The sequence below is a fragment of the Dipteris shenzhenensis genome, chromosome 2 (genome assembly GCF_047967505.1).
Source record: "Dipteris shenzhenensis isolate YYH24624 ecotype China chromosome 2, Dip_SZ_1.0, whole genome shotgun sequence".
Taxonomy (NCBI): domain Eukaryota; kingdom Viridiplantae; phylum Streptophyta; class Polypodiopsida; order Gleicheniales; family Dipteridaceae; genus Dipteris; species Dipteris shenzhenensis.
In genome coordinates, this window is record NC_141597.1 from 56,306,243 (window position 1) to 56,319,168 (window position 12,926).

Here is a 12,926-nt window from a genome sequence, read left to right on the forward strand (position 1 = left end):
AAACAACAATCCACCAAATCGCCAACAAATTGGCCAGTAAGATATTGCAACTAAATAGCCACATGTACTTTACATTTATTAAAACTTTTCATTATTTGAGGACCATAAAGAGTAGAAAAAGAAAAATACTCTCTTTTTTAACTTAAAAAATATTATTCTTGATCTTTATAATTCCATGTCTTTTATATATTAAAACAATGAGTTTTTGTTTATGCCCCATAGTTTCTCAATATATTCAAGAATTTACAATAAATTGCAATGTGTTTGAAGAAGAATCTCTGCAAGTAATAGATAGGTTACCTTTACTGCATGGCTTGGCATGGGTTTCCCACTAGTTAAACTTTTCATTATTTGAGGACCATAAAGAGTAGAAAAAGAAAAATACTCTCTTTTTTAACTTAAAAAATATTATTCTTGATCTTTATAATTCCATGTCTTTTATATATTAAAACAATGAGTTTTTGTTTATGCCCCATAGTTTCTCAATATATTCAAGAATTTACAATAAATTGCAATGTGTTTGAAGAAGAATCTCTGCAAGTAATAGATAGGTTACCTTTACTGCATGGCTTGGCATGGGTTTCCCACTAGTTAAACTTACGAGAGCGATATGTCTTGGTGTAATTGAGTGAGACGAGGAGATCAAAACTTATGGGATGTGCACGTGGCTCCTATTTCCTGGTGTAGTTTAGTGAGATATTTGTAAACCCTTTATTTGTGATTTTCTCATTAATAAAATGCACCCTTATATATTTTCCTCCAAAATCCATTTTATGGCACCCTTTTGTAAGCCAATGTGAGAAAAAATGAAATTAAACGTCATTCTCTTGAACTCATTAACTGGATCTTGGGCATAGAAGTACTCGCGCTTGAAATCAGTGAATGGAGCATTCAGCAAAATGCGTTTAGGCAAATCAGGATTCGAAATGAACCAGCGACCGTATGCCACCAAATCCGAGTTACCACCTTGTACCACAGCGAGACCATCCTCACGGTGGTAGCCTCCACAGGCTATGAACGTTCCGGAGAAGGCTTTCCTGAAGGGCACCAGTGAGTTCGGTGTCTCGATGTTCACTCGCCCTGCATACCTTGGCTCTACGCAGTGCATGTAGAGAATCTTCCTCTTGCTCAGCTCTTTGGCCATGTACAGACCCAAGGCCGCTGGATCCGAGTCTATGGCCCCGTTGAAGGGCGTGAACGGCGACATCCGAATGCCTACACGGTCTGCTCCAATCTCCTTCACCACCGCATCGACTACCTCTAGTGGGAAGCGGCAGCGATTCTCCAAGGAGCCCCCGTATTTGTCAGTCCTATCGTTGACCGCGTCCTTCATAAACTGCTCCAACAGATAGCCGTTGGCGCCATGGATCTCTACACCATCGAAGCCTGCAGGCGCACAAGAGGTTCACAACGTATCCTTCTGAAAGGTTCCAAAGCAAATCTATGGAAACGGCACGTCGACAAGGTCTATCATTTGCATTCGCACCTGCGATGATGGCATTCTTCGCTGCAGCCCTGAAGTCTTCAACGATTTGTGGGATTTCTTCGGTCTTCAAAGCACGTGGTGTAGAGAATTCACCGAATTCACCGTTGGGCATCACACAAGGTGGTGGACTAGCTACCTTTCGATCAGTGGAAGACACAGGAGGATCGCCGTTTGGCTGGTAAGCTGGAGCAAAACCAACGTTGGTTACACATAATCTTGGAAACGAAGCAGCGCCCTGTTAGTCAAAATCAACGTCGTAGACGAAACAAAGCTTCCAAGAGACACGAATTAACTTCTAAAGTCACACGTCAAGGAAACTTCCAGCAAGCATTGCAATTTGCAACCCCTGGCAGGTGTACCCGAATTTGAAACTCGCCCAACATGCCAAAGCTGACAAATGAAATAGGCGCCCTTGTCATGAACCGCCTTCACGATCGGCTTCCAAGCTTCGATATGGGCTGGTTCGTAGATTGCAGGAGAGAACGGTTGCCTGTTCAGATCAAACGCTCCACGCACAAAAGGAGAATTAGAACAAGTTTCACAAACACGCTGGATGTAGGAAGAAAAGCGTGTTCATCATCAGAACTTTCGCATTCTGGGCGGCCTGCAATTAGATTGCGCATGAGAAGAAAGCCGTTACCCTTGGGAAGTATCTGAGATAGCCACGGCTTCGGTGATGAGAAGTCCGCCGGGGGAAGCGCGTTGGGAGTAATATAGGGCAACATGAGGCTGCTGCTCGGAGTAACTAGTCCACCGCATGCGCGACATGGGCGCCATGACGACCCTGCCGAGGCAAGTAGACTCGATTGTATGAGCAAAGAAGAAAACCGCTAAAATTAAGAAGCAACGTCTAGCTATTGGAATATAGATCAGATGAGCAAACAGAAGTTGTGCATGCCTGTGAGAGAGATGGTAAGGTCCCATTTGGTAAGGGGTGAGCAAAGGCGGGGTGGGCTTAGAGGGGTCAGCAGATTCAGTGAAGGAACCCATGATGTTCTAAATTGGAGGCCAAGGTTTGCGAGCAAAATTGAAGGCTGAGACTGAGACTCAGTGGGAGCCATTGCTACTGTGCTCCTGTTTATTATACAAGTCCCTTGGCTGGCCCACGAAGAAAACACTCGAACCCCCTTCGTTACTCTTTGCCCACACTCTCCATGCTTGCACGACTCATGAGATGCTCATCAAATCGTCTCTGTTTTATGCCCGTACTTTTGCCAATTCATTCATCTATAATGCAATTTCTCCAAGAATGGAATTCTCCAAAGTGCCAATGCCAATTCCCGCCAATTCCCTCGTAAGAGTATTGATGTTGAGACTATTACCATTCAATCCCTCATAGTTTTCTTAGCTAGTTTTATCACGGCCTCCGCTCACTCTATTATTTTTTTACCCTTCTAGGTTTAATGTTCATCCTAGTGCAAGCCATATGCCAATAGGGCTTGGATACATTCACAATTTCCTTTAAGTCTCCATGTGGATGTGACCTTGCAAAGGTCCATAAGATGTGCTCATAATTTTTTTTGGGGTTTCTATAGAGTATATACCAAGGGGGATTCACAAGGAACTCCTTATTTTATCTTGTGAGTGTAGTTTTTTTGAAGGGGTGGTTTAAGCTTACTAATAATGCAAAAACTTCGATTAAATCCTACTTTTGCACTTCTTGTTTTTAACAATCATTTTCATGTTTTAAAAAATCCATGAGTTATTAATTTAAATCCATGAAAAATCACTTTCAAAATAAAGACTTATTACTATAATTTAATCCAAAAGAATGCACTTAAAATTTAATGTAGAAAACTATAACACTCTTAAAGTTTCAAAAAAATTACTAGTTAAAATAGACAAGAGACATGAAAGACTCTTTTATGCTCCAAAAATAGTAATAGCTATGCTTGCAATTTTACATTGTCATATGTTTACGAGAAATATTGCTCTCAATGAGTCTTTGTACAAAGGAGTCTTTATTGATGCTTGAATGGTATTGTCACATATTACCTTGGACGCCAACTCAATATGTAATATGTTACTACCCTCACCCAAAATCCAGGGTATGTCACAGCAACACAAAGCACCCACAGATGCATTTCCTTAACTTTAAAAAAAACTTACGGGTGCATCTATTTGCATATCTATTTGCGCGTCTACAGACCCACGTCCATAGGCACGTCTATATAACAGACAGACATGCACTTTTAGACGCTCTATAGAAATTTTTAAAAAAACAGAAAGATGCGTACATAGACGCACTTATAGACGCTCTACAAAATCTTTTTTTTAATAAAAGTAGAATTTTGTGTGGTTGAACAGAATGTTGTGTATGTTGTGTATGCTATGTGGTTACAAGAATCCCATTTTCACATTGTGCAATTCAATTCTTTGTTGAACATGGCATGAGCATTGCTAAATTTGAGATTGCTGGTCTCTGTGTATTATTCCATGAACCGCAAAAACATGTTCAACTTGTCAATACTTCTCATAATATGATTGGTCTCTATCTTGGTTTGATTTCCATTGTTGAAATTGGCAATGACAATTAGAGATGGTAGAACCCCCAATCATATTAATGCATGTGATATTAATGAAGGGGAAGTACATGCTGAAAGAGACGAGCTATCAAATTTTAAGATGTATAATATCAAATCTGTCATGTCTAATTTAGTATCTATTGAGCTATTTATCAATCGAAGTAGGCAAATTCTAGGCTTACAAAGGTATATATAAAAAAATTTCCAAGAGCTTGCAGGCCATGGATGGAGGCCCTACAAATCGAAAACATAGTGGTAGATCAATAGCCATGCGAAAGGACTGAGGAGGAGGATTGCAGTTGTGTGATTAAGGATTCAATTCCAAAACCATTAGTCTAGTCAGAAAATGGTGCCATCATAAGCTACGCACTTCCTCTCTCTATTAGAGGAATCACAATTCTAAACGGGGGAAGAGAGGAGAGCAATGGACTATGGACTCTTTCCCTATAGAACATCTCCAAACATGCCCTGGATGCTGCATAGGTATGCAAACCTGCCTGCTGCATTTTGTCTTGGAATAGACAGCCCTGCTCCCAATATACCTTGGGTGCTGTAGTCTACTTCTAGACCTCTGACTTGAGCCAACTTTGCATTGATATCTTTCACCGTCCCAAGGTACTCCTATAAAGTTGTAGTTATCTGCCAATAACCTTTTGTGCAGTTACTGGTTGCCACATGGCAACTAGCATGTTGCCCATGTTGCATCCCTACCAATGCTGTCAGTTTTTCCCCCATGCATGGCCATGTTGCATTCTGACCCTCTGTTGGACACCTCATGCATACTCTCCCATGTGTTGCCAACAATAGAAGCATGGATCTCTCGACCTTTCTCTAAGGCTACTATGCTAGCACTGAGAACGCAGACAAAGGTTACCTTGTCTTGCTCCACACCTTCAGCCTGCTTTTGACCAAACAGCTATAGGGCTTCCTTGCTAAACCCTTCTAAGCAGATGTTGAAATTATGGTATTCCATGAGACCACATTCCACACGAGCATCATTGCAAACACAACACTTAAATCATCTAGACTCCCACATTTGCCATACATATTGAGGAGGGCTATCCCCACAACAACATCAAATTCCAAATTATAGCCAACAACACTAGCATGTAAGTGCACCATTCTTCCAAGGCTTTTTCTTTGGTGCACACATCCAAAATGCAAATGAAAGTGACCTTGTTATGGTCAATGCTTTCCCCCTACATTTGACCAAATAGTTGTAAAGCCTCCTTGCTATGCCCTTCCTGGAGACAAGTTGTGATCATGGCATCCTGTAGTGCAATCTTTGCAAAAAAAACCATTGAATCGTGTAGACACACTGTAATCATGGCATTCCAAGAGGTTGCATTCCGAAGTGGCATCTATGCAAACACAACCTTTGAATCATCCATGCTGCTGCACTTAACATACATATTAACAAGAGCTGTCACCACCACCACATCTCACTACCATCTGTTGCCAAAAATAAGAGCATATATCTCTAGAACTTCTCTAAGGCTGCTACACTAGCACATGCATCTAGTACACAAGTAAAAGTTATCTTGTTCTTCTAGACTTGTATTTGAATTTCTTCAAACAATTGTAAAGCTTCTTTGCCAAATTCATTCTAAGCTTACGTAGCGATCATAATACTCCAGGAGTATTTTGATGAAAACAGCTTGTGCATACTCTAAGCTTTCACATTTTCCATACATTTTAACAAGAAGGTTACCCAGAAATATGTTATCTAGATATCCATGCTACTAATGCACACGCTCACTCTAAGAACTAAACAAGGATTTCCTCATTCAAGCTTTTAGGATAGCAATCATAATTCCTTGCAAAGCTAATCTGATGGTGCCCATCCAATATATGTGTATGACAAGGGTTTCTAGTTTGTAGCTCCTTAAGCACCTTCTTTGCAACCTTGGACCACTCACAATTCCTCTGTACTTGCCAAAATCTGATTTTGTATCACTCGCCCAATGGATGTCATCATACAGGCTTTCAAGAAGATAGAAGCCTTCATTCCTCACAAGCCCACTCTTATGGTGCCCGTCTAACCTAGGTGTGGGAAAACCCCTCCTCATTCCTAGCTTCTCTTCTGTAAGCTTGAAACCATACAAAGTCAACACACCATATAGCTCGCTGCACATATAACTAGAATAAGAACCACCCAAGATGTTGATACGGGATGTTAGCCATTTTAACACTAATACCTAAATGAAATTTACTATATACTAAATGCAAAGTTCTATATCCCAAACTCAAATCGCTACATGCTATATGCAAAATACTGTGTGCAAAATACAAAATCATACATTCCTAAACGCAAACTACCATGTGCAAAATGCAAAGTGCTATGTTCTATATCCCAAACTCAAATTGCAACATGCTATATGCAAAATGATATGAACCCAAGGAAGGGCACGTTCCTTGGTTTAATAATTTTTGGAGAGGAAACGTGCCAACTCTCCCCCCACACGAATGTGTGGTTAAGTTTATTTGTTTATGTGTTGGATACAAATTGCTATGTGCTAAATGGAAAAATACTAGTTAGTCAATTCTATGTGCTATATGCAAAGTACTATGTACTTGAAATACAAAATCATACATTTCTAAAAACAAAGGACCATGTGCAAAAAGCAAAATGCTATGTTCTATATGCCAAACTCAAATTGCAACATGCTATATGCAAAATACTATGTGCAAAATGCAAAATGATATGAACCCAAGGAAGGGGACGTTCCTTGGTCTTATAATTTTTGGAGAGGAAATGTGCTGACTCTCCCTCCTCACGAATGTGTGGTTAAGTTTATTTGTTTATGTGTTGGATACAAAGCGCTATATGCTAAATGCAAAAATGCTAGTTACTCAATGATAAGTGCTAATTCCTAATGCAAAATGCTATGTATGAAATTCAAAGTGCTATATCTTAAATTCAAATTGCTACCATATATATAAAAAGTGATAAATGAAAATGCTATATCCCAAATTCAAATAGCTACAAAAAGCATGCAAAAAAATATATGTTAAACACAAACTCCTATGTGCAAAAAGAAAGAGCTATTTACCATGTTCTATATTCGAAATGCTATATGCTACATTCAAATTCCTATATGCTATATTCAAATTGGTATCAAATTAGTAAAAATATAAAGTATGCTAAATGCAGAAATGCTAGTTACTCAATGATAAGTGCTGATTCCTAATGCAAAATGCTATGTACAAAATTCAGAGTGCTATATCTTAAATTCAAATTGCTACCATATATATATAAAGTGATAAATGAAAATGCTACATCCCAAATTCAAATAGCTATCAAAAACATGCACAAAAATATATGTTAAACACAAACTCCTACGTGCAAAAAGAGAGAGCTATTTACCATGTTCTATATTCGAAATGCTATATGCTACATTCAAATTCCTATATGCTATATTCAAATTGGTAAAAATATAAAGTGTTAAGAACCTTGATATTTTGTTTGCAGATTATTCGAATTGGTGAATTTCAAGTCATTTTTAACGCTCTGATCTAGAACAAGAAAATAAAGTAGGTGCTTCTAGGTTAACATATAATTTACTTTTAAAATATGAAAAGGTCACTTATTGAAAGAAGAGAATGTGCTTCCTACATTAGCATAGAAAACAAAAAAGACAATTACAACCGAGTTTCTCTTCATGGCTATTTATCGATAAATTTCTAAAAGAATGGAACCAAATTACTTCTCAATATATTTCGAAGATGCAATATTGTGTATTTTGTCATAAAATGGAATTTAACACAGGTTCTTTTACAAAGTTAAAATCAGTAATATCACTACTAGAATCAAGTATAACACCATATGACTTATCCAATACTTTCATAATTTTGCATGTAGAAAATGGCCTAGGACATAGGTAAAAAATGGCTTTAAAGCATGCATAGATAGTCCATTCAGAAAGTTGTGCTCGGTTCCCTATGATCCAGAATATTTACAGAATGTATTAGGTGCGGACATATTTCAAATGCAAATGCTTTCTATAATCGATATATCTCTAAATGTTTCTAAAGGTATTACATCTTTAGCAATAGGTATACTACAAAGAAGATCGATGTTGGATAATCCATTAATATGTTGGGATTGCCAACAAAGATTTTGTAGTAAGTCAACAAAGTTACTATCAACAACAAAACACATTCTAGCATTTAGCTCTAGAACAAATCCCATATTTAAAAAATACTTGACAATGTATGAACGACCGCAACCAAAACTAGGAGTAAGTGTTCTTTCTTCAAAAGTTATTTTTGATATTCTTGAAAGACACTCTGTTGACTCACCATTGGATCTTATGAAAATTGCACGAGGACAACTACTTGTCATTACTAGAACAAATCAACATGCTACCTACAACTCATCAATTCAAAAAAACTACATCGCATGAAGTCGGAACAATTGTACTTCGTGATTCAACAAGAATTATTAAGCGTCAGCTCATAACATCTATGGAAGGTCTGTCACAATGTGACGAATAAACACTTGAGTATGCATTATTCCCATTCCTCTATCCTTTCAGATATGGTGCTCATGATGACAAGATGTTCTTCAATGTATATTTAAAAATGAGAATATCAACATTGTTCTCCGTGTTCACTCTTTATAAACCATACCTGTTACTGATGTACCAAATACGTCAATCTATTATAATAGCAAATTCTACTCAAAGTACATGGTGTGAAATCGATCAAATAGAAACAATTGCTAAACAATTTAATAAGAACTTCACATGGAGAGATTGTCTAGTTGAATGCACAGTGCTCTTCCATGTTAGACTGCAACAATTCTTAGCAAGATATATTCTGTGTGATAAAGGACTACTAGGTAGACTCCATAGTAGCCTCATGTAAAGATTTTGTAGTAGGTAGACTCCATAGTAGCCTCATGTAAAGATTTTGTAGTAAGGACTAGATAATCTAGATCCGATTAAGTTAAAAACTTGGGGGGGTCACTATTTATAAACTCTCTATATCACATGCGTTCAAGGCTTATTTGTAAAATCCCTTATCCGTAGATTTTTCATTAATAAAATGTACTCTTTTTGTATACAAATCTGTAATTTTTTTCTAAAATCATTTTAAATACTCCCTTATGTAAGTTAAATTTTGTAAATTTTAGAAATTAAAAATATCCTTTTGTTGAACTCACATGATAGGGTTACATAAGATGAGTGACCCCCCTGAGGTTAAAAATGATATCTGCATATATTCTTTCAAAGCCAACATCTCCAACAGAGGCAGCATTGTCATGCTTATAAATATCTACCATTCAAAGAAGCGAAGCTGTGCATTTGATTGACTCCTCTCCCCCATCTATGCGCCAAAAATACCTTCGTGAACATTGTGTTTCTGTAACGCATCCTATAGATACATATTGTGGTCGTCCAAGTGTCATGGAGAACTTGACCTTCTATGAATTCTGGAAATAATACAATGTCCAAAAGTCAAAGAAAGAAAACAAAGATAACATAACTATCGTACATTCTTTCGGAAATTATGTATATCCATCAACACGACTATCGTACATTCTTTTGGAAATTATGTATATCCATCAACACGGATTGTACGTTTCATAGATTACCACCCTGCTCATCATTTTGAAGGATTTTTTTACAACCTTCTACTAAAGAACATAAATTTTAGAAATGAGAATGAGCTCATTTCTGAAAACAATCATACGAAAAAAAAGCCCATTACGTGTTATTCAAAACTCCTTCATGACTTCAACCGACATTCATGAAGATACCAATATACATAACACAGCATGCACAAAATTACGTCAAATGATGAACGAGTTCAAGGACTTCGAAAATGCAACTCTTTCTTTTTAACAACAAGAAATTTATGAAAAGATAAATTCTACTATTATAGTGCTCTTCTTGATATCACAATGAATTCTTCTCAAATTGCAAGTTTACATAAATCTATGTTCTAAATTCACTTTAAAAATTAACTCAAAATGGACAATATTATTTAACAATTTTTAGGAAGCACTAAATTCATTTATATATATTCTAGTTCAATACAGCTACTCGAGCTGTCATGCTCAATAATATATGCTTGATAGCCACATATATTATTGAGTGAACCCACGAGGGTTCCATGGGCAAACGAAAGATATAGATGATGAGGCTCGTATTTATTGGAGTCGTTGAGTGAGAGAGAATCAAGTAGAGCCGTCTTTCTTCTCTTCTTCGAGAAAAGGGTAATCTGTGTAGCCCTTAACTGGATCTTGGGCATAGAAGTACTCGCGCTTGAAATCAGTGAACGGAGCATTCAGCAAAATGCGTTTAGGCAAATCAGGATTCGAAATGAACCAGCGACCGTATGCCACCAAATCCGAGTTACCACCTTGTACCACAGCGAGACCATCCTCACGGTGGTAGCCTCCACAGGCTATGAACGTTCCGGAGAAGGCTTTCCTGAAGGGCACCAGTGAGTTCGGTGTCTCGATGTTCACTCGCCCTGCATACCTTGGCTCTACGCAGTGCATGTAGAGAATCTTCCTCTTGCTCAGCTCTTTGGCCATGTACAAACCCAAGGCCGCTGGATCCGAGTCTATGGCCCCGTTGAAGGGCGTGAACGGCGACATCCGAATGCCTACACGGTCTGCTCCAATCTCCTTCACCACCGCATCGACTACCTCTAGTGGGAAGCGGCAGCGATTCTCCAAGGAGCCCCCGTATTCGTCAGTCCTATCGTTGACCGCGTCCTTCATAAACTGCTCCAACAGATAGCCGTTGGCGCCATGGATCTCTACACCATCGAAGCCTGCAGGCGCACAAGAGGTTCACAACGTATCCTACTGAAAGGTTCCAAAGCAAATCTATGGAAACGGCACGTCGACAAGGTCTATCATTTGCATTCGCACCTGCGATGATGGCATTCTTCGCTGCAGCCCTGAAGTCTTCAACGATTTGTGGGATTTCTTCGGTCTTCAAAGCACGTGGTGTAGAGAATTCACCGAATTCACCGTTGGGCATCACACAAGGTGGTGGACTAGCTACCTTTCGATCAGTGGAAGACACAGGAGGATCGCCGTTTGGCTGGTAAGCTGGAGCAAAACCAATGTTGGTTACACATAATCTTGGAAACGAAGCAGCGCCCTGTTAGTCAAAACCAACGTCGTAGACGAAACAAAGCAGCTTCCAAAAGACACGAATTAACTTCTAAAGTCACACGTCAAGGAAACTTCCAGCAAGCATTGCAATTTGCAACCCCTGGCAGGTGTACCCGAATTTGAAACTCGCCCAACATGCCAAAGCTGACAAATGAAATAGGCGCCCTTGTCATGAACCGCCTTCACGATCGGCTTCCAAGCTTCGATATGGGCGGGTTCGTAGATTGCAGGAGAGAACGGTTGCCTGTTCAGATCAAACGCTCCACGCACAAAAGGACAATTAGAACAAGTCTCACAAACACGCTGGATGTAGGAAGAAAAGCGTGTTCATCATCAGAACTTTCGCATTCTGGGCGGCCTGCAATTAGATTGCGCATGAGAAGAAAGCCGTTACCCTTGGGAAGTATCTGAGATAGCCACGGCTTCGGTGATGAGAAGTCCGCCGGGCGAAGCGCGTTGGGAGTAATATAGGGCAACATGAGGCTGCTGCTCGGAGTAACTAGTCCACCGCATGCGCGACATGGGCGCCATGACGACCCTGCCGGGGGAAGTAGACTCGATTGTATGAGTAAAGAAGAAAACCGCTAAAATTAAGAAGCAACGTCTAGCTATTGGAATATAGATCAGATGAGCAAACAGAAGTTGTGCATGCCTGTGAGAGAGATGGTAAGGTCCCATTTGGTAAGGGGTGAGCAAAGGCGGGCTGGGCTTAGAGAGGTCAGCAGATTCAGTGAAGGAACCCATGATGTTCTAAATTGGAGGCCAAGGTTTGCGAGCAAAATTGAAGGCTGAGACTGAGACTCAGTGGGAGCCATTGCTACTGTGCTCCTGTTTATTATACAAGTCCCTTGGCTGGCCCACGAAGAAAACACTCGAACCCCCTTCGTTACTCTTTGCCCACACTCTCCATGCTTGCACGACTCATGAGATGCTCATCAAATCGTCTCTGTTTTATGCCCGTACTTTTGCCAATTCATTCATCTATAATGCAATTTCTCCAAGAATGGAATTCTCCAAAGTGCCAATGCCAATTCCCGCCAATTCCCTCGTAAGAGTATTGATGTTGAGACTATTACCATTCAATCCCTCATAGTTTTCTTAGCTAGTTTTATCACGGCCTCCGCTCACTCTATTATTTTTTTACCCTTCTAGGTTTAATGTTCATCCTAGTGCAAGCCATATGCCAATAGGGCTTGGACACATTCACAATTTCCTTTAAGTCTCCATGTGGATGTGACCTTGCAAAGGTCCATAAGATGTGCTCTTTTTTTTTTTAAAGGTTTCTATAGAGTATATACCTAGGGGGATTCACAAGGAACTCCTTATTTTATCTTGTGAGTGTAGTTTTTTTGAAGGGGTGGTTTAAGCTTACTAATAATGCAAAAACTTTGATTAAATCCTACTTTTGCACTTCTTGTTTTTAACAATCATTTTCATGTTTTAAAAAATCCATGAGTTATTAATTTAAATCCATGAGAAATCACTTTCAAAATAAAGACTTATTACTATAATTTAATCCAAAAGAATGCACTTAAAATTTAATGTAGAAAACTATAACACTCTTAAAGTTTCAAAAAAATTACTAGTTAAAATAGACAAGAGACATGAAAGACTCTTTTATGCTCCAAAAATAGTAATAGCTATGCTTGCAATTTTACATTGTCATATGTTTACGAGAAATATTGCTCTCAATGAGTCTTTGTACAAAGGAGTCTTTATTGATGCTTGAATGTTATTGTCACATATTACCTTGGACGCCAACTCAATATGTAATATG

At 38.9% G+C, this 12,926-nt stretch overlaps 2 protein-coding genes across 2 annotated transcripts; both read right to left on the bottom strand.

Annotated features, from left to right (window-relative positions):
* Positions 1 to 745: 745 nt before the first annotated feature.
* Positions 746 to 2,525, bottom strand: LOC147905012 (putative 12-oxophytodienoate reductase-like protein 1). The gene is made up of 5 exons (XM_087393221.1): positions 2,385 to 2,525; positions 2,127 to 2,270; positions 1,846 to 1,976; positions 1,487 to 1,669; positions 746 to 1,386 (listed from the first exon to the last, which is right to left on the bottom strand). The coding sequence occupies exons 1-5, from the start codon at positions 2,474 to 2,476 to the stop codon at positions 746 to 748; spliced, it is 1,191 nt and encodes a 396-aa protein (XP_087249347.1). The 5' UTR covers positions 2,477 to 2,525.
* A 7,533-nt stretch (positions 2,526 to 10,058) lies between these two features.
* On the bottom strand, positions 10,059 to 11,930 carry LOC147905013 (putative 12-oxophytodienoate reductase 11). The gene is made up of 5 exons (XM_087396416.1): positions 11,802 to 11,930; positions 11,544 to 11,687; positions 11,263 to 11,393; positions 10,901 to 11,083; positions 10,059 to 10,800 (listed from the first exon to the last, which is right to left on the bottom strand). Exons 1-5 carry the CDS (start codon positions 11,891 to 11,893, stop codon positions 10,196 to 10,198), a joined length of 1,155 nt encoding a protein of 384 aa, XP_087252542.1. The 5' UTR covers positions 11,894 to 11,930; the 3' UTR covers positions 10,059 to 10,195.
* Positions 11,931 to 12,926: the final 996 nt, after the last annotated feature.

Excerpts from the sequence above, each read along its gene's own strand:
- LOC147905012 (XM_087393221.1), bottom strand. The coding sequence starts at position 2,476 with ATGGGTTCCTTCACTGAATCTGCTGACCCCTCTAAGCCCACCCCGCCT. Across the intron at positions 2,271-2,384 it reads CCTTACCATCTCTCTCACAG|GGTCGTCATGGCGCCCATGT; the intron begins GCATGCACAACT and ends TTGCCTCGGCAG. Across the intron at positions 1,387-1,486 it reads GAAGAATGCCATCATCGCAG|GCTTCGATGGTGTAGAGATC; the intron begins GTGCGAATGCAA and ends GTGCGCCTGCAG.
- LOC147905013 (XM_087396416.1), bottom strand. The coding sequence starts at position 11,893 with ATGGGTTCCTTCACTGAATCTGCTGACCTCTCTAAGCCCAGCCCGCCT. Across the intron at positions 11,084-11,262 it reads TGGGCGAGTTTCAAATTCGG|CTTACCAGCCAAACGGCGAT; the intron begins GTACACCTGCCA and ends GTTTTGCTCCAG. Across the intron at positions 10,801-10,900 it reads GAAGAATGCCATCATCGCAG|GCTTCGATGGTGTAGAGATC; the intron begins GTGCGAATGCAA and ends GTGCGCCTGCAG.